We start from the raw sequence: 17,828 nt of genomic DNA, 5'->3' as shown, positions 1-17,828 counted from the left end.
GGACCCCTCAGGAGATAATGACCTGCTGGCTTAGGCCTGCTCCTGGGTGGCAGAGGGCAGGCCCAATTCCTAGGTGCAGCCCCTGGTCGGGCTCAGAGCAGGGCTGATTGGGGAGTTGGGGCGCCGCCCCCTGTCATGCACAGAGCAGGGTGGAATGGGAGGTTGCGATGCCACCCTCAGTCACGCTCAGGGTAGGGTTGATTGGGGGGTTGCGGCGCCACCCCCTGTGACGCACAGAGCAGGGCCCATCAGGGGGGTTGGGGCTCTGTACCCTGTCACGCACAGAGCAGGGCCAATCAGGGGGTTGGGGAGCTCCCCCCTGTCATGCACAGAGCAGGGCCGATCAGGGGGTTGGGGCACCGCCCTCTATCACCCACAGAGCAGGGCTGATCAGGGGGTTGAGGCACCACCACTCTCACACTCAGGGCAGGGCCGATGGGGAGGTTATGGCTCTACCCTGTCACACACAGAGCAGGGTCTGTGGGGGGGGGTGGGGTTGGGGCGCCGCACCCTGTCACACACAGAGCCGCAGGGCAATCGGGGGTTTGGGCGCTGCCCCCTGTCACGCTGATCCGGTGCAGGAGGCCTTGCGGCTCCGCTGATCCCGGTGCTGGGAGGCAAATTACCCTTTTACTATATAGGATAGAGGCCTGGGGGCCGGCTGGTTTGCCCTGAAGGGTGTCCTGGATCAGGGTGGGGGTCCCCACTGGGGTGCCTGGCCAGCCTGGATGAGGTGCTGATGGCTGTTTGCAGCTGGTCACACACCCTTCAGGGTGGGGGTCCCCACTGAGGTGCCTGGCCAGTCTGGGTGAGGAGCTGAGGGCTGCTTTCAGGGTGGCAGTTGACTGAAGCTCCCAACCACTACTTTTTTTCTTTTTTTTTTTATTCTGGGCCAGCTTTACCTCTGGCTCTAGCTCTGAGGCTTCCACTGCTGAAACCAGGTATTTGGTTTGTTTCGGTTCTATAATTGAAACAATGTATAACTCCAGCTCTGAGATCCTGGCCGGCTGAAAGCTGGTTTCTGGGGTTTTGTTTAGCTTCTATATTTGTTACAAAGTTTCTTAGAGTTGCAGCTCAGAGGCCTGAAAGTCAGGCAGGGAACATTGGAGTCTGCAGTCACTGGAGCAAGCAAGCCTCATGTTCGCTTCCAGCTGCCTGGCTGCCAGCTGCCATCTTGGCTGACAGTTAATTTGCATAAGGATATGCTGATTAACCAATGGGAAGGGTAGCGGTCGTACGCTAATTACCATGTTTCTCTTTTATTAGTGTAGATATATATATCTTTATTGCTTTCAGAGAGGAAGGGAAGAGAGAGATAGAAACATCAATGATGAGAGAGAATCATTGATTGGCTGCCTCCTGCACAACCCACACTGGGGATGGAGCCCACAACCCAGGCATGTGCCCTTGGCCAGAATCGAACCTGGGACCCTTCAGTCCGCAGGCCGATGCTCTATCCACTGAGCCAAGCCGGCTAGGGCAAAGAGGTATAATTTTGATTCATTCACAACAGACGGCTTATTGTTGGGTTGGTTTGTCATTTTTTTAAAATGCATTTTTATTGATTTCAGAGAGAGGAAGGAAGAGGGAGAGATAGAAATATCAATGATGGGAGAGAATCACTGATCTGCTGCCTCCTGCACGCCCCCCCCCCCCCCCCCCCCCCCCATGGAGCCCGCAGCCTGGGCATGTGCCCTGACTGGGAATCAAAGCTCCACTCTCAACAACAGGCTGGGCTGGTTTGCATTTTTAAAATTTGATAGTTAAGGGAAAAGAGGTCAAGGTCCCTGACTAAATAGGTACTGCATGTTTCCAAAATTCCTGCGGCACACCAGTTGAAAACCGCTGCTTTATGGTGAGCGCCAGGGAGGGACCCTGGGCCCTGGCAGAGCAGAACGCGAAGGGACAAGTCGCGTGTTCCGTCGGCCCCTTCCGGCGTCGCAACGGCCTCCGCCCCGCCACTTCCGGCTCGGTCTCGGGCCGGTAGGATGGTCTCAGACCTGCGAAGGACACCTCTGAGCAGCGTGTTCCACAGCCATGGAGCAGGACGACCCGGCCGAGGCGCTGACGGAGCTGCGCGAGCGCAAGCCCAGCGGGTTGGAGCTGCTGCAGGTGGCGGCGGGCTCGGGCCTGGCCGCCTACGCCATGTGGGCGCTGCTCCTGCAGCCGGGCTTCCGCCGGGTGCCTCTGCGGCTGCAGGTGAGGGGCGAGGCCTACGAGGGACGCGGCTCTGGCCGATGGGCGGGGCCATGGCTGGGGGCGGGGCCTGCGGAGGGACGCGGCTCTGGCCGATGGGCGGGGCCATGACTGGGGGCGGGGCCTTCGAGGGGCGCGGCTCTGGCCGATGGGCGGGGCCAGGGCTGGGGGCGGGGCCTGCATTGAGGCTCTGAGTCGGTTAGTGGTGAGCGCAGTGGGTGCTGCCTAAGGGCCAGCCGGGCTGTGAGTTGGGACCTGTGTCAGGTAGGGCAGGGCAGCTCATGCGAAGAAAGGAGCCCAGGAGGCAGGCTCCGCCCGCCACCAGTATGATTCCGATTAGGGGACCAGGCGTGTGAAGAGCCCGAGTGGCTAATGGACTCCGGCCCTCCCAGCCAATGTCTCCTTGCCCAGGTGCCCTATGTTGGGGCGAGTGTGCGGCAGGTGGAGCACGTGTTGTCGCTGCTGCGAGGCCGTTCTGGAAAGCTGGTGGACCTGGGCTCTGGCGATGGCAGGATTGTAAGCAGTGGTGGGCGGGGCGGGGGCCCCGCTCCCTGCTCCCTCCCAACCTGCTGGTTCTGACGCTGTTGGTGCGCACAGGTGCTGGCTGCCCACAGATGCGGTCTCCGCCCCGCTGTGGGCTATGAGCTGAACCCCTGGCTGGTGGGGCTGGCCAGGCTGCATGCCTGGAGGGCAGGCTGTGCCGGCAGTGTCTGCTACCACCGTGAGGATCTCTGGAAGGTAACCTGGGGAGTCCTGGACTCCTTCAGACCCCACACCTGATCTCCAGCTTCAGTTCTGGCGTGGCGACCTTGCTGACAGCCCCAGGTGCCCCTGCCTCCTGGGCAAGCTGGGGCTTGCACTCAGAAGCTGAGGCCACTCCATGCCCACTAGAGCGCTTCCAGGGCTGGGATTCCATTCGTTACTGGGGTGACCTTCTCTTCCCACAGGTGAGCCTGAGGGACTGCCACAACGTGTGTGTGTTCCTGGCCCCCAGCGTGGTAGGTGTAGGGTTTGGTAGCCCCAGGGGAGGCCCAGGCCACCAGTGTATGTGCTGGGCCTGGAGGAGCTGGGAGGGGGCACTTGTGTTCCGCCCTGCCCACCCCACTCCTGCTCTCTCCCACAGCTCCCACTGCTGGAGGGAAAGCTACAGGCAGAACTACCTGAGGGGGCCCGCGTGGTGTCGGGACGCTTCCCCCTCCCCACCTGGCAGCCTGTGGCTGTGGTGGGTGAGGGCCTGGACCGTGTCTGGGCCTATGACGTCCATGGTGGTGGGCCAGGTGGGCAGGCTGCCCCAGCACCCAGTTCTGCCTTGGTCTCTAGGGCCCCTGACTCTCAGGCTGGCTGATCATTGCATTGTGGCTACAATAAAGACTCAGTAGGCTCCACCTGACTCTTGTTGTGTGGAGGGTTGGGTTCTATGACTTCCCAAGCTGGGGCTGTGGGGAGGGTTCCCTGCTGGCCGGGAAGAGGTGTGCTCCGAGTTTATCTGATACTGGTTAGCGGCTGCGGGTCCTTGGGCGCTGAGGCTTGGTTGGAGGTACGGCCTTCACTTTCTGTGGGTCTCCTGGACCCACCAGCTTCCTCAGCCTCAGGATCTCCTGCTTGTACCTGCTCAGAGGGACCAGCCTTAGTAATCTGCCAGGCCGTGGACAAGCCCTGCCTCTAGTGTTTGAGATCCACACCCATCCCACTTTTCCGAAAGCTTACCTGCCTAAGTGCTGGTCCACATACTCCTGAAGCTCAGAAAGTTGTGCCTCAGCCATCGTGGCTCTGACTAGCAGCTCTGCCCGCTCACGTTCCAGCTTTGCCTGGCATTGGAGGGGCATAAGGCATGAGCCAGAACAGAGTATGAGGACGGAATCCCTGGCCACACCTTGCCCCCTCACTACCTGGGTGCTATGATAGAAGTCCCGGAGTTTCTGGTGGATCTGGGCCCAGGATTCAGCTTCCAGGCTCCTGTGAGAGAAGAAGGGGGGGTGGACATGAGGGCAGGTGTTGGCCCAGGAGCTGACCAGTGGCACTGCTCAAGTCGGGACACCTAAATACTTGAGGTGCCTGCTGGGGGCAAGTTCAGGATAGCAAGGGCCCACCCTGCCACTATGGGGGGCAGGGCGGCCCAGGTCAAGAGGGTGCTGAGGGGGCCTCCCCCTATGCTGGGGGTTTGTTTCCCAAAACCCTGCGAGGTGGGCCTGCATTACCCCTGCTCATTGCACTGTTGGAAGCATGGGGCCCAGAGGCAAGGCTGTGAAGGACACCAGGTAACCTGCTCCTGCCCTGTCCCTTGGCTCAACTGAAACACCTTTCCCTGGGCTCTCCCTACCCCACCCTTGAGGACAGCCCTTCTCCCGTCAGGGCCCCTCTTCACCCCGGGCACTTGGCTTTTCTGTAATTATTAGTGTCTCCCATACAGACAGACCTGAGAGAGGGCACAGACCCACCACTTTCACTGCTGCAACCAGAACCCCACCCAGCACTTAAGACTCGTTAGAATAAGTGAATACCCCCTTGCAGGTCCCCCCGACACCCACACCAGGGCACTCACTGTGGCTCTGATGTGCTCCCCTGGGAGGCTTCGTCAGGTCTCTTCTGTGGGAAAAAGAACAGTGCGCTGAGCCCTCTGTGATAAGCTGCGTGATAGGGATTCTCAGCTGAACAAGGCGGGCTGCTCAGAGGCCCTGGAGCGGGGGCTCTGCTGAGCCTGGGATGGGCCGCAGGGTGAGTTCTGGGCTCGGTGCCCCAAGGCCAGTGTGGAGCAGCAGTGATGGGTCACCTGGACTTGGAGCTTCTGGAGCTGTGTGACCAGGCGCAGAGGCAGTGGCTCCAGGTTTGAGGTGACTTCATCAGAGGTGGCCGTGGGTTTCCCAGGTGCTCCTTTGGGGTCCGCCTGCACCTGCTGCACACTAAACCAGCTGGGGGGTCATGTAGAGCACCCCACCCCAGATGCCCCTCTCAGGGGAAGGGAAGGGCCTACCTGTGGGCACCTAACAGTTCCTCATGTCTTTGGCTCAGGTCTGCCAGGCGCTTACGGTAGACTCGAGCAGCTCGGGCCAGCTGTTGCTCACGGCTGTGGTGTGCTGCTCGGATGTCCTCCAGAGTGGTCTCCAGGAATGTCCGGAGGGCTACGCCTGTAGGTGCCTGGCTTGTGCCATCTGCGTATTCCTGGAGGAGATGGGGTGGGGCCTGAGCTTGGTAGGGCCTACACCCTTCCCCACAGCTCCTGTTTGGAGCAGGTTCTGCAGTGCAGTAGGTGAGGCCCAGAGGGTCCCTGAAAAGTTCAGCAAACCCAGGCCAGGCTTGGGCTCCCCAGGACCCGGGGGCCTCTCACCCACAACAGTGCTCACCACCAGGGCTCGGGAGTAGCGCTGCAGCCGGATGGTGTACTCCTCATTCATCTTCTTGAGTTGCAACTGCAACCTGGCATTCTCAGCCTCAGCCTGGCGGAGCTGGCCCTGGCAGGTGGACAACGCCTGGGGATGGAGGCAGTCTTGAACCTATGCTCCTTGAGGTAGTCCTCTACTAAGCTTATAGGACCCTGTCCCCCAGATCTCAAATGGGTATAACTGGGCCTCACCACAGCTTGTGCAGCCAGTCGCTGCCCAGCTGTCCTGGCCTCCTCTTGGGCTCCCTGCAGCTGCTGGCCCAGGGCTGCCCTGCAGACATGGGTGTGAGGCTCAGTGAGGCCCAGGATAGGGGACTCTCTCTGCCCCTTTGGAGCAGCTGCTGTGTGCCCTGTGCCAGGTAAGGCAGCCACTCACACGCGCATCTCCAGTGCTTGCTGGCGGGCCCCGTGCTGCTCCAGCATCCACTTCATTTCTCCCTGTAGCTGTGGGGTACATAGAGCTGGTTGGATGAGACCCCAAGCTCTGGCTTCCCTGCACTGCCCCACCCCAACCCTGGGCTGGGAGAAACGTGGGCAGGCGCCGGGCAAGATGACTGCACACTCATGCCATTTCCCAGCTTCTGCAGTTCGTTCTCAGGAGCCTGGAAGTCCTTGGGCTGTGCCTGTGCAGGAGAGTGGGTCCCAGCCTCACTGCACCCCTGCTGCACCCCCTACTTGGCTCCCACCCAGTCAGGCCCTCCATGTGCTCATGGTGACCTGAAGAATGCGATGGTTGCAGTGTTCCTGACCCCTGGCCTTTTGCTCAAGCTCCTGTGCAAATGCCTGGAGGTGCCCTGGATCAGTCTTTGCTGAGGCTGCATGATCTCCATGCAGCTCCAGCTCCAGCACCCGGTTCTCCAGCCGCAGGACCTGTGGGGTGACCAGGGTGAGCAGGTGCACCTGCCTGCTGGGCCAGATGAACATCCATCTGGGCACACATGGACACAGCGCGTGCGGGACATTCAGGGATCAGATACTCTGTGAGAACTCTGTCACCCGTCTCGAGGGGCACACCTGCAACCCCCCATAGCACTGGTCCTAGGTACGCATCCCGCCAAGGACTTGGGCTGGCATATGTGGGCACACGTCAGCGCCCACCTCACTCTTCAGCTCAAAGATTTCAGTCTCGTGCTGCTCCCGCAGACGATGGGTTGTGATCTGCAGGTCGACCAGCTCCTTGGAGATCTGTGGGTGGCCGGGGTGAGAGGTGGTACCTGTGGGATCCTGTGGGCACCCCCCTCCTGCTAGCTCCCAGGACCCCTATACTCACTTGCAGCCGTTGCTCCTCACTCAGTTCTAGATCTGAGGGAAGCTCTGTCTTAAGACTGGTGACCCAGGCTGGGGCATCCCTAGGGACTCCTGGCAGCGAATCCTCAATCAGTGGTAGAACCTGGGGAGGAACCGCCACCCATCCCACAGGTGGGTCTCAGGCCCAGGCTGTGGCCCCCACACACCCACATCTACCCCCACATACCCAGCCTAGCTGATGGGGAAGCCAGGCCCATGCCAAGGATCAGGCCCAGGACATGTTCCTGAGGGGTCAGGGAGGACCCCAACCCCAAGGCAGAAGCAGCAGCATCCCGGGAGGACTCACATTCTTAATGGCCTGAGATGGGGCCCCTGGCCTGGGGCCTGAGGCTGTCGCTCGCTCCATAGGCAAAAGGAACTCTGGCTGCCCCAAGCCCAGTGCAGCTTCGTTTACTGGCCTGCTGTTGCGACACTAGGGCTTGTGTTGCTAAGGTCTCTGTTGGTCCACAGAGTCTCCCGCCTCCCCGCCCCCGTCTTCTCCCACAAAAGGACACACAGAGCAGTTCAGTGGTTGGGGAAGTGGGGGGAACTCGGCTCCTTCATATATTGCATATTATTTTTTTCTGGCTTTAGTTGCCCCAGCTGGGAAATGCAGACCAGCACCCCAGCATTTTCCGGGGCGCGGATGGAACCAGGAGTGCTTGAAAGCGCCCAGTCTGGACTGGTGTGAGGCAGCGCGCACGAAAAGGAGCTGCCACTGCTGTAGGAGGTGCCCTGCCCTGCCATGTGGTTCGCACACCCATTAGGAGCCTTCTTTGAACCTCCCAGTGGTGCTGGGCGCTGAGACGGGCCGAGGGCAGAACTGCACAGATCCCCTCACTCCCCAGCCTGAGGGAAGCGGGCGCAGATGTCCTGATTAGGGGCAGGGAAGGTCAGGAAGGCTCCGTCCAGCGCACGCGCGCTCCCAGTGCAGGTTTGGGGCCCCACCGCACGCAGGTTCTGGGCCGGGCGGGTCGGGGGGCAGTTGGTGGCGGCCAGGCTGAGCACCGCGCTCCGTCCAGGTCCCGTAAACAGCGCCCGAAATCCGCCTCTGTCGGGTGCCCTTCAGGCCGTCCGCACAGCCGGCGCGAGTAAGTGGGCTGCCCGGGAAAGGCGCTGTGGGACACTGGCCCGGCTCCGGCGGGAGAGGCCAGGAGGGCGGGGTCTGTTGAAGGAGGCGTGGCCTATGGACTGCGACTTGGGTGGGGCAGAGCCTGTGTGAAGGCGTGGCTCAAGGGGGCGCGGCCTGCAGCAAGCCGTGGTTTGGCCAGGAGCTGGCGTCCGCAGCAGCCGGTCAGCTTGAACCTGGAGCGAGGGGTTCCATCCGGGCCCTCAGGTAGCCCCTGCAGCAGGGAGCAGGGCTCTTTATCTGGCCCCCAATGTGTGTGTGTGTGTGGAGCTGACCCCTCTGCCCACAGCCCTCCCCAGGGTCCAGAGAGGGAAGCCCCTCTGTGAGGGAGGAGGGTGGGCACTCTGGTGCTTCTTGGTGGTGGACAGGTGGGCCCCTCTCTGGGGTGCACTTGAGCCCCGAGATCTGAATGTTTGGGAAAGTCTAGCAGGGTGTACAGGGCTTTTGAACGCACAGGGCTTTTGAACTTTAAAACTCTGAAAAGCTTTTTTTTTCAATGTTGGCAGAAGCTCTTAGAAGCTGCTTTCAGAGGGAAGTCCTTCAGTGTAGTGGGGACGGACCTGCAGGCAGAGCCCTGTGTGCTCTCCCCCCCTTCCCCTACCCTGTAAGTGGGGATCCAGCAGTGGAGAACATAGGTTCCCAGGCCCTGGAGGCCACAGCTTCCTTAAAATAAACACCCAGGTCCAGGTGGAGTGGGCACCGCTTCCCCAGCATGGGGTGTCATGGGCTGGGTGCTGCTTTCCTGCTAGTGTACTTTGCTGCCAAGTGCAATAGGTTCCCCATGCTGGGCACACCTGACCCATCCCTACCGGAGCTTCAGGAGTAACTCTAGAAATGTGGGAAAGGAACGCCACTTTTAAAAATATATATTTTTATTGATTTCAGAGAGGAAGGGAGAGGGGGAGAAAGAAACATCAATGATGAGAATCACTGATTTGCTGCCTCCTGCACACCCCCTACTGGGGATCGATCCTGCAACCTGGGCATGCGCCCTGACCGGAATCAAACCATGATCGCCTGGTTCGTAGGTCGATGCTCAACAGCTGAGCCACATGGGCCAGGTGGAACCCCACTTTTACTCTGCCTTAAGCTCCTCACGGGACTGGCTGAAACCTTCACACACTTGGCTCACCACAACCAGCAAGAGCAAGGGCACTGCCCGTAGACATGGGCCTGTGGAGAGGTGCCAGTACCCTATGGACGCTGTGGCCTGCGCTGGGGAGTCCAGGCTAGAAGTCATCTTTACTGGCTGTGGGTCCTGAGTCCCATCTCTATGTAGGTTCTAGTACATCCTCACAGCTCACCCACCATTTTGGGGGCAAGCCCTGGGTCCTGAGGTCCTGGCACTGGCTATGGTGAGCCCTCCTACCACCTGATGCTGAGTCCAGAGCTGGCCTTCTCCACTGCGTGGTAGCTCGTGTGCAACAGGCAGCTAGCACGCTCTGAGCCCTCGCCGTGCAGCCATTGCTCGTACAGCTCCTGGACCCCAGGCACATCCTCTGGTGCCTCCGTCCTGACCATGCTGTACAGCCTCTCCACATGCTGGAGGAGCTCCTTGCCGGGCATCTCGGGGGCCTTGAGCTGGCCTCCGCCGTTCAAGCAACCTGTGGCCGAACAGGATGGGCGAGGGTGAGGGCATGGCCATGGGGAGGGTGCTGGCACACCAGGAGTAAAGAGCCCCACAGGGGCCCCTGCACCACCTGTGAGTGGGTCTGCTGAGAGTACCTGAGGGGCAGGCCATGACCTCCACATAATGATATGGGCAGCGCCCTCGCTTGAGCTTCTGCACCAGGTTCTGGATGTTACGAAAACCGTAGGCCGCAGCGAAGTGCAGCAGGACTCGGCCCTCACTCTCCAGCGTCACCTCCTGGAAATCCTTGTTCCTGGGGAGCAGAGACCACCACGCTCATCCTCACCCACAGGCACGATGTCAACCTTACCAGCTCCCAGTGAAGGACAGTGACGGAGAAGGAGGGCAGAAAGCTTAATTCCACGAGTCAGCAGGTGACCCCACCCCAGCCTCGGTTTCCCGATCTGTAGAATGGGAACCCCGCTTCCCAAGGATAGCCATGTGGTGAAGTGAGGTCAGACACAAAGCCCTACCCTCCTTCTGAGGGTAGGATGTTCCAGAAGGACATCCTGTGCTGGGTCCACTACCCTGCCACCACTAGCCTCTCAGGTCTCTGGACTGCCATGGGGTGGGCAGGGGACCCCGACCTTTACAATAGGAAGATCAAGGCCTGGAGAGTTCTGGCCACTCAGGGGAGCCAGAGAAGAGGACCAGCTCCTGTCCAGTGACTCAGGATCTGCGCCAAACCCACCTCACTGTCTTCTGCCAAGCCCACCTCAGCAAAGGACCCAGGGCCGAGGCTGCCCCCACTTTAGCCCTTCCCACTGACCTCAGGGGTTTGTAGGTGACCTCATCTACGTGGATTCCAAAGAGCTCTTGGGCTGCATGCCGGAACACGTGCTCCAGGTAGCCCCCAGAGCCCCCACCTCGATGGCTGGTGGGCTCCTGAACAGACACGCTGCTGAACCTAGGGAGGAGAGTAAGGCCTCAGGTGGCAGCCGGGCTGCTATCTGCTGCGGCTTCCAGGTGACCTCTGTCTCTCATGGTGGAGGGAGTTTGCTTTCTAAGTGGGAATGAGTCACAGACCCCTGGGGGCTTCGTTGGTGTGTCAGGAGGTGGGAGAAGACTGGCCCCCTCCACTGAGTCACCTGGATCTGGTGAGCTCAGATCTGTATCAAGTTGGTGTCATTTCTGATGACAACTGCCTTTGTGGACACCAAAGCAGACCACAGGGCGGGCATGGAACTAACCAGAAGGAAGCTATGGTGGGAAGAGGTGGGGAGGGGGACACCGCCCATTACCACATGTTTCGGCTGCCTGCCAGGACCTGCGACCCCCAATGTCAACAGTGCCCCGACACCGAATGTCTGTTCATCCCTTCCACTATGGCAGGTAGTGACTTACACACTGTCCAGCGGGGCTGGCTCCAGTTCTGATAGTGAGACCCCTTCTTCTTCCAGCAACTTGAAAACTTCTCCTGCAATGGAACCACAGCAGATGCTCATCAGCTGGGATTTCAGTAAAAACAGAGAATGCCAAAGAACACCCACATGCTCTGCACCCCTAGCAACCGGTAACTTGTCACCTGAGGCCTGGATGTCCACCCGCTGGCTTGTGGGTAGAGGACAAACCTGGGCACAGGGGTGAAGACTCCACTTCTGAAGACCCTCAGGAGGGCCCTGGGACTGCACCCCCTCACAGTGACTGGGTGGGGCTCAGAATGCCCCGATCGCAGGTGCTCCACAGGAGGGTGCCCTGGGCATGTGCTTGTGCATGGAGACCTTCCCGTTTGAGTTCTCCAGCATTTATTAGTTTTCTTCTTTTTTTTCCTCTCTCTTTTTAAAAAATTTTTAAAAGTATTTGGAGAGCCGGAACCGGTTTGGCTCAGTGGATAGAGCGTTGGCTTGCGGACTGAAAGGTCCCAGGTTCGATTCCGGTCAAGGGCATGTACCTGAGTTGCGGGCACATCCCCAGTGGGAGATGTGCAGGAGGCAGCTGATCGATGTTTCTCTCTCATCGATGTTTCTAACTCTCTATCCCTCTCCCTTCCTCTCTGTAAAAAATCAATAAAATATATTTTTTAAAAAAAAGAAGTATTTGGAGACACTGTGAGGCTGCTCAAATCAGAAATGGTATAATAAACGTGAGCCAGAAGGCTGACAAAACTCTACACCCATCTCCTTGTACAGATGTATATAAATTTTTATTTCAGAGAGGAAGGAAGAGGGAGAGAGAGATAGAAACATCAATGATGAGAATCCCCAATCAACTGCCTCCTACACGGCCAACACAGGGGATCGAGCCTGCAATCCGGGCATGTGCCCTGACCAGGAATCGAACCGTCACCTCCAAGGTTCATAGGTTGATGCTCAAGTGCTGAGTCACGCTGACTGGGCTGTACAGACTATTTTAGAGCAGACACTGGTGGTGCTGGGAGACCAGTCTGCTTCAGGTCCCTGAGACAAGACAGCTGTAAACACCAACCAGGCTCTGAGGGAGGGCCCCTGCCTCATGCTAGGCCCCGAGGTGCTCTGCACACGGGACGACAGCTCTAGCCAGAGCCTGGGAGCAGCCCTAGGCAATGCCAGCCTGTGCCCTGGACCTGGAGGTGCAGGGGCTCAGGGCGGCAGGACCCACACCTGTCGTGATGACACAATCCACATCTCGCGTCTGGTGTTCCTGGCTGAAAAAGTCAGGTCTGGACGCTTCCAGCTTCTTGTCATAGCAGGGCATCACTGTCACGTGGTGGATCTTGTCGGGGGTCACATGCTGTACGGAGAGAAGTGGAATGTGGAGTCACTGCCTGACCCCAGCAGCAAAGAGGTCCTCTTAGGGTGAAACAGAGTGACCCCACAGGCACAGCCTGAAACAGCCAGGAGTGACCACAAGTCTGTGAGTGGGTCCCTGGACACTGCAGGTCTTAGCTCAACTTTCAAGCCAATGACACCAAATCACTCATTGCTGGATGTCCGTTACCTGCTGCTGGGCGAAGAAGTCCTTGACCAGGGAGCCCATGACCTGCTGTGGGGACCTGGCGGTGCTGATGTAGGGGATGATGGCGCTCCCATGGGTCTTCTCGGCATAGCAGATCCAGCCTGAGGCCAATTTGGAACAAGTGGGGATGGCTCATAACTCACCTCTCACTGTGGGCTGTGACATGACATTCTGGAGGTGGACCTACTTGTACAAGGAGTCCCATCCCATTAAAGAACATCCCACTCTATTTCTAGCAGCTACGTGATTACTGTCTTGGGGGAACTGAAGTGACTACACGTGACTCTCAGAGCAGAGCAGCTCCTGCCAAAGAGGCCGTTCTGGGCTGACAGAACCCCCTCGCCCCCCCTCCAGCATTCCCCCCTCCAGCATTCCCACTACCCACATCCAGCTGATCTGGTCAGCAGTGTGAACACACCTGGGCAAGCAGAAGCCAGCACGGGCAAGGCCTGCTTGGAGCTGGCCTGTTCTCGGAATCGCTGCACAAACTCTCGCTGGCTCTCTAGGAGACTGAAGTTCCTCGAGAAGGCGGTATCAAACACGTAGTGCGCCCCTGCAAGGTGAGCACCCATGAGCCCCATGAGGGATGACAAAGTGTGAGGTGCTGTTGACCATGCCCCCAGAAGCAGAGGTCTGCCTCCCAGTGGCCACAGGAAGCACACAGTTCCAGTGTCACAGGACATGCTGTGCTGTGGACGGACAGTCTGTGCTGCTATCTGGGAAGCTTGCGTTTGACAAATGGCCTCCTTCATCTGCACTTAGCATCACCTAGGACAGTGGTCGGCAAACTGTGGCTCACGAGCCACATGCGGCTCTTTGGCCCCTTGAGTGTGGCTCTTCCACAAAATACCACGTGTGGGCGCGCACGTACAGAATGATCGAAACTTCGTGGCCCATGCGCAGAAGTCGGTATTTTGTGGAAGAGCCACACTCAAGGGGCCAAAGAGCCACATGTGGCTCGTGAGCCGCAGTTTGCCGACCACTGGCCTAGGACATCAGTCTGCACCAGGCTCACCCCAACCTCCTCCCTGCTCCTGGCATATAAAGAGGTCAGCCATTTGATCTGAGCCAGACCCAGAACGGGCCTGGGAAATATGCCTTGATAATGATATTCAGAAACAATAAGAGTGGGCGAATCTCAGATCTGGCAGAGTGCAGTCAGGATTCAGATGGCTTCCTCTTAAATGGCACTGCTTCCAACCATCAAGCAAAAACTTCAAGTTAAAGTCAAACTCATAATAGTTTCTGATACGTGTAAGTTCAGTGATTTGGAGGCGTGAAGAGCCCCCTCTCCATGCCTGTGTTCCAAACTGTACACTCACACAAGGTTCCTCACCTACCTAGTTTTTTAAAGAATGCAGTTAACTTCTTGGCGGTGTCTGTAGGATTCAACTGAAATCTTGCAGCCAGCGATGCGCTGGACTGGGGTGAGACTGAAATGACAACCAGCTTCTGCTGATCAGGAGCCGCTGTCTGCAAAGCGAAGGACACACCATTCACGTTGGAGTTTTACACTGATTCCCAGTGTGCCGAGCTGGCAAGAGGGCCCAGCTCATCGGGGCATGCCGTTCTTATGTGCACAGAACCCAAATTCAGGGCCTGACACTTCACTGTCAAAACACTGACAAGGAATTCTTTGAGATCCCACAGAGTAGACTTAATGTGGGGTCACTGGAGACGCAGGACTAACAGTACCAGGAGAGGAGCTGTCCTTGACAGCATGAATGAAGGATGCTGGGGCTGATGTTGGGTTACAGCAGAGTCTCGAAGACTGTCCACCACTTACCTTATTGGCATCTAGAATCTTCCGCAGCTCCTCATGGCTCTGCTGAGTGATGAGCACCGTCTCTGCCGAGGTGACACAGCCACTGCAAGCCAGACAGTCGTCCAGTGAGATTTTGGCCTTTTCCAGCTTCCGTGTCCCTCCGTCCTGGAAGCACAAGAACCCGGTAATGAGGAAAGAGAGCTCTGAAGATAGCGGGACCTCCCGGGAACCTTGATTCTCTTGCTCACATCACTGACAACCAACATGATAGTTAACTGGCTTTATGTATCATTAAATTTTAAAAGTTACTTATTACAGGAGTACTTATACTCATTCTAGATTTAAATAGCACCATCGAATTCTGACTGGTACAAAGTCAGCTGGAGGCTGGCGACTCTCCACAGGGGTCCCGGAGGGGTTGCTGGTCCCCAGGCATTCATGGGACCATGAGGACAGGAAAATGCCAAAGGCCAGGCTCTGAAAGAGGAAGAGAATGGCAAGGGCGAGGAGAAAGGAAGAAGGAAAGAGGGCAGAGGGAGGAGATGGTGGGGCCTGTGCAGTGGCTATACCTGCCCTGTGCCAGCACCTGGAGTTGAGAAAGACACGTGGACAGCAACAAATCAGACTTTGCCAAGCAGAGACCTTGGTATTCGAGTCCAGTATCCAGGCTGAAACTCAGTGACTCTTCTTAGATGCAGATTATCCCAGCTGCGCCCCTTCACTCCTTTTGCAAAAGCAGGCATGGTCTGAACCAAGGCCAGGTGAGCCACAGAGGCCGAGACTGGAACTCTCAGCTAAGTTCACTCGGCCTGCGCTTTGCACAAAGCCACAATTTGAGCTCAATACGTACTTTTAGAGTCAGATCAGCCTAAAGACCCGGGATGCAATGCAGTACCAAGCAGGAGGCTGATGAGCTTCCCACCTTCCCTCCATATCAAGCACTGCTGCTCTGGACAGCAGGACACACTGGCACCCCCACCTCAATTAGGTCCCCTCATTCATGGGACCCCTCCTGAGGTGTCTTTTCCCTAAAAAGAACCCAGTCCCCTGTGCTGCAACAGGTGGGAGCCCTGAGGCATTCACCCTCCTGCACCAAGTTCATAGCCAGCTTTTTCCCTGTAAAGGCTTGATCCACTGTCCACCCCCACCAGGAGTTACCCTGGGGCTCCTCCCCGTGCTCGGAAGGGGTTCCTGGGCCCAGTACACCTGGTGCCTATAGTCCACGGGATGGCACAGAGTTCCAATGGCAGATAGGCGGGGTGGAAATTTTGTTGTTGTTAATCCTCACCTGAGGATATTTTTTCCATTGATTTTTTAAGACAGTGTAGAAGGGAGGGAGGGAGAGAGACACATCAATTGGTTGCCTCTCTCAAGTGCCCAGACCCAGGCAGGGGATGGAACCTGCAACCCAGGTACATCATGTGCCCTTCACCCGGAATGGAACCCGGGACCCTTCTGTGCATGGGCCGTCACTCTAACCACCGAGCACACTGGCTAGAGCAGCGGGGTGAATTTTAACACCATTAGATCAGGACTTTGTCATTGTTAATTATACAGGAAGTAGGTATTCACTAAGAACAAGGGGTCTAAATAGGAAAATCTTACGTAATTAGAACTCAGAGACAGAGACAGACAGAGGGGAAGATGGGAACTAGCATCCCTGCAAAAAGAACCCCCGCTGCAGAACAAATCAAGCTCCATATTCAGCTTCTCCGTCCACGGCCCCTCCCATTCCTGTTCTCTCAGGCTCCCTGACAGATTTCGGGTTCCCTGAATCTGAACCATGAAAAAGGACTGGCAGGAGTGGAAGGTCTCCTGGTCACTGCGCTTGTGACTGGATGGAATGGTGAAATGGGTTTCAGGTCATCTGGGCTAGAACCTACCTGACTCACTTGGAAGTAAGTCCCATCATCTTCAATGTGGATCTTGGCCACGCCACGCCCCAGCTTCTTGTCTACCTTCATGGGCTTGATGCAGTCCTACACCAGGGAGAGACCCCAAGCCAGGCCTGAGCGGGCAGAGGCTCCTGAGGAAGAGGGGTGGGCTCTCCCACTGGGCACAGGCTCTCACACCTGCAGGCACTGAGGGGCACTCTGCAGGTCACAGTCCACGTAAGGCTGGTGCTAACGGGGCCTGCATGCTAACCTGTCAGCACACACTGCCAACTCTGACCTTTACTCTTCTCAGTGTGACCAGGAGGCATGGCACCCACCCCCCACACCCCCCCACCCCAGATCCAGCAGCCAGTGTTACACTGGCCACTGAAAGGAAGCCTAGGACTTGGCAGGAGTGCTGTCTGCACGTCACCTCTCTGCCTGGTGCCCTAGAAAAAAGTTCATTTCTCTCCCCACCTTCCCATCTGCCACGTGGTCACTAGGAGAACCTCGCTGGCCATGGCCTTCCTAAACATGACCAGCCCCAGGAAGACTCGGCGGGAGGCCTGACCCGGCTCACCCCTGCCTAGGGGTGTTCCCCTCCTCCTTCTGGGACTCAATTATGGCCCCCAGTCCCGGGCCTGCACCGCGGGTGGCAATGGATGGGCAGTACACCGGATAGGGACAGCACCCCTTTCCAAGCTAGTTGCCCGTCTCCTTTAGGGGCAAGCTCTCTCCTCCAGGAGGGCAACGCCAGGGACCACACACCCTGACCGTCACTGGGCAGCCACGTGGGGGACTCCAGCGGACCAGCTCCCCTGCTCGGGCGATTGGGGCGGGACGCCTTCCCTGTTTGCACAGAGAAGCTGGGCAGGGTCTTCCCAACCCAATCCTGAGCCCGCCACTCCCCGCTGGGGGACTGGCGGCAACTGCCCGGCCCCCTCGGCTTCCGTACACCCGCCCGTGAGCCCCAGGTGCAGCTTCTATGCCCCGGCCCTCCCAGCCCTGTTCTCAGGCGCCCTGACAGGCAGTGAATGCGAGCCGTGAAGAAGGACGCGAGGATGCGGAAGGGCTGGCAGACCCCGCACACCCCTAACCCGGTCACCCCGAGGGCACCATGGTAACTGGCTCCTGCTTGTCTCTCTGGGCTGTGCTGGCGGCGAGCCCCGGCCCCCAAACCCGCGGACTGGGCCTGGGGCGGAGTAATGGAGGGGGGATGGGGGGCACCGCCCTCTCCGGCTTCGGTTCCCCCAACAGCGGTTCTCAACCTGTGGGTCGCGACCCCTTTCATAGGGGTCGCCTAAGACCATCCTGCATATCGGATATTTACATTACGATTCATAACAGTAGCAACATTACAGTTATGAAGTAGCAACGACAATAATTTTATGGTTGGGTCACAACATGAGGAACTGTATTTAAAGGGCCAGAAGGTAGGAAGCTGGCCAGAGTGCCGGAGGCCCCGAGGGCACCTGCCGGTCGGGATCCCATTTTCCAGGGGGAGACACAGACGGGAGACAGGCCCCTCCACCCGCCCAGCCGGCCGGCCCACCTGAGACGGCCCTATGAAGTCATCCAAGTCCGTCAGCTGCAGCGCCCCGCTGAAGGGAGACGCCATGGCGGCCGTACTGCCG

The 17,828-nt window shown here is 58.2% G+C and overlaps 3 protein-coding genes across 5 annotated transcripts; 1 reads left to right on the top strand and 2 right to left on the bottom strand.

Moving 5' to 3' along the window:
• Positions 1-1,669: 1,669 nt before the first annotated feature.
• CCDC78 (coiled-coil domain containing 78) lies at positions 1,670-7,271 on the bottom strand. Of its 3 annotated transcripts, none has more exons than XM_070413357.1 (13): positions 7,170-7,271; positions 6,846-6,965; positions 6,674-6,760; positions 6,293-6,445; positions 5,952-6,019; positions 5,768-5,846; positions 5,538-5,663; positions 5,168-5,355; positions 4,967-5,105; positions 4,739-4,782; positions 4,086-4,152; positions 3,904-4,004; positions 1,670-3,804 (listed from the first exon to the last, which is right to left on the bottom strand). In XM_070413357.1, the coding sequence occupies exons 1-13, from the start codon at positions 7,227-7,229 to the stop codon at positions 3,693-3,695; spliced, it is 1,344 nt and encodes a 447-aa protein (XP_070269458.1). In that variant the 5' UTR covers positions 7,230-7,271; the 3' UTR covers positions 1,670-3,692. The 3 variants fall into 3 exon arrangements, 2 of the variants coding, with proteins under 2 accessions (XP_070269458.1, XP_070269459.1); XM_070413358.1 differs by having other exon boundaries at positions 4,967-5,096; XR_011471289.1 differs by having other exon boundaries at positions 3,719-3,804; positions 4,967-5,086.
• ANTKMT (adenine nucleotide translocase lysine methyltransferase) lies at positions 1,949-3,581 on the top strand. The gene is made up of 5 exons (XM_070413360.1): positions 1,949-2,199; positions 2,608-2,712; positions 2,794-2,934; positions 3,144-3,194; positions 3,320-3,581. The coding sequence occupies exons 1-5, from the start codon at positions 2,038-2,040 to the stop codon at positions 3,539-3,541; spliced, it is 681 nt and encodes a 226-aa protein (XP_070269461.1). The 5' UTR covers positions 1,949-2,037; the 3' UTR covers positions 3,542-3,581.
• A 1,574-nt stretch (positions 7,272-8,845) lies between the features above and the next one.
• On the bottom strand, positions 8,846-17,825 carry CIAO3 (cytosolic iron-sulfur assembly component 3). Its single transcript, XM_070413356.1, has 11 exons — positions 17,747-17,825; positions 16,204-16,299; positions 14,342-14,485; positions 13,896-14,028; positions 12,974-13,108; positions 12,538-12,656; positions 12,201-12,330; positions 10,966-11,038; positions 10,391-10,528; positions 9,717-9,874; positions 8,846-9,595 (listed from the first exon to the last, which is right to left on the bottom strand). Exons 1-11 carry the CDS (start codon positions 17,810-17,812, stop codon positions 9,357-9,359), a joined length of 1,431 nt encoding a protein of 476 aa, XP_070269457.1. The 5' UTR covers positions 17,813-17,825; the 3' UTR covers positions 8,846-9,356.
• Between the last annotated feature and the right edge of the window lie 3 nt (positions 17,826-17,828).

Source organism: Myotis yumanensis, unplaced genomic scaffold (assembly GCF_028538775.1).
Source record: "Myotis yumanensis isolate MYYU_CA2020_CCGP unplaced genomic scaffold, mMyoYum1.0.hap1 SCAF_4, whole genome shotgun sequence".
NCBI lineage: Eukaryota > Metazoa > Chordata > Mammalia > Chiroptera > Vespertilionidae > Myotis > Myotis yumanensis.
Note: the sequence above shows the minus strand (reverse complement) of the source record. Positions and strands in the feature narration are given on the sequence as shown.

What these genes read in the sequence shown, in the direction of transcription:
- ANTKMT (XM_070413360.1), top strand. Translation starts at nt 2,038, where the DNA reads ATGGAGCAGGACGACCCGGCCGAGGCGCTGACGGAGCTGCGCGAGCGC. An exon ending in ACCGTGAGGATCTCTGGAAG is followed by an intron (nt 2,935 to 3,143) that starts GTAACCTGGGGA and finishes CTCTTCCCACAG; the next exon opens with GTGAGCCTGAGGGACTGCCA. An exon ending in TGTTCCTGGCCCCCAGCGTG is followed by an intron (nt 3,195 to 3,319) that starts GTAGGTGTAGGG and finishes TCTCTCCCACAG; the next exon opens with CTCCCACTGCTGGAGGGAAA.
- CCDC78 (XM_070413357.1), bottom strand. Translation starts at nt 7,229, where the DNA reads ATGGAGCGAGCGACAGCCTCAGGCCCCAGGCCAGGGGCCCCATCTCAG. An exon ending in GACTGGCTGCACAAGCTGTG is followed by an intron (nt 5,664 to 5,767) that starts GTGAGGCCCAGT and finishes CTCCATCCCCAG; the next exon opens with GCGTTGTCCACCTGCCAGGG. An exon ending in GGGAGCACATCAGAGCCACA is followed by an intron (nt 4,153 to 4,738) that starts GTGAGTGCCCTG and finishes CTTCTCTCACAG; the next exon opens with GAGCCTGGAAGCTGAATCCT.
- CIAO3 (XM_070413356.1), bottom strand. Translation starts at nt 17,812, where the DNA reads ATGGCGTCTCCCTTCAGCGGGGCGCTGCAGCTGACGGACTTGGATGAC. An exon ending in GCTGGCTTCTGCTTGCCCAG is followed by an intron (nt 12,657 to 12,973) that starts GTGTGTTCACAC and finishes AATTGGCCTCAG; the next exon opens with GCTGGATCTGCTATGCCGAG. An exon ending in CCAGCCCCGCTGGACAGTGT is followed by an intron (nt 10,529 to 10,965) that starts GTAAGTCACTAC and finishes TCTCCTCCCTAG; the next exon opens with GTTCAGCAGCGTGTCTGTTC.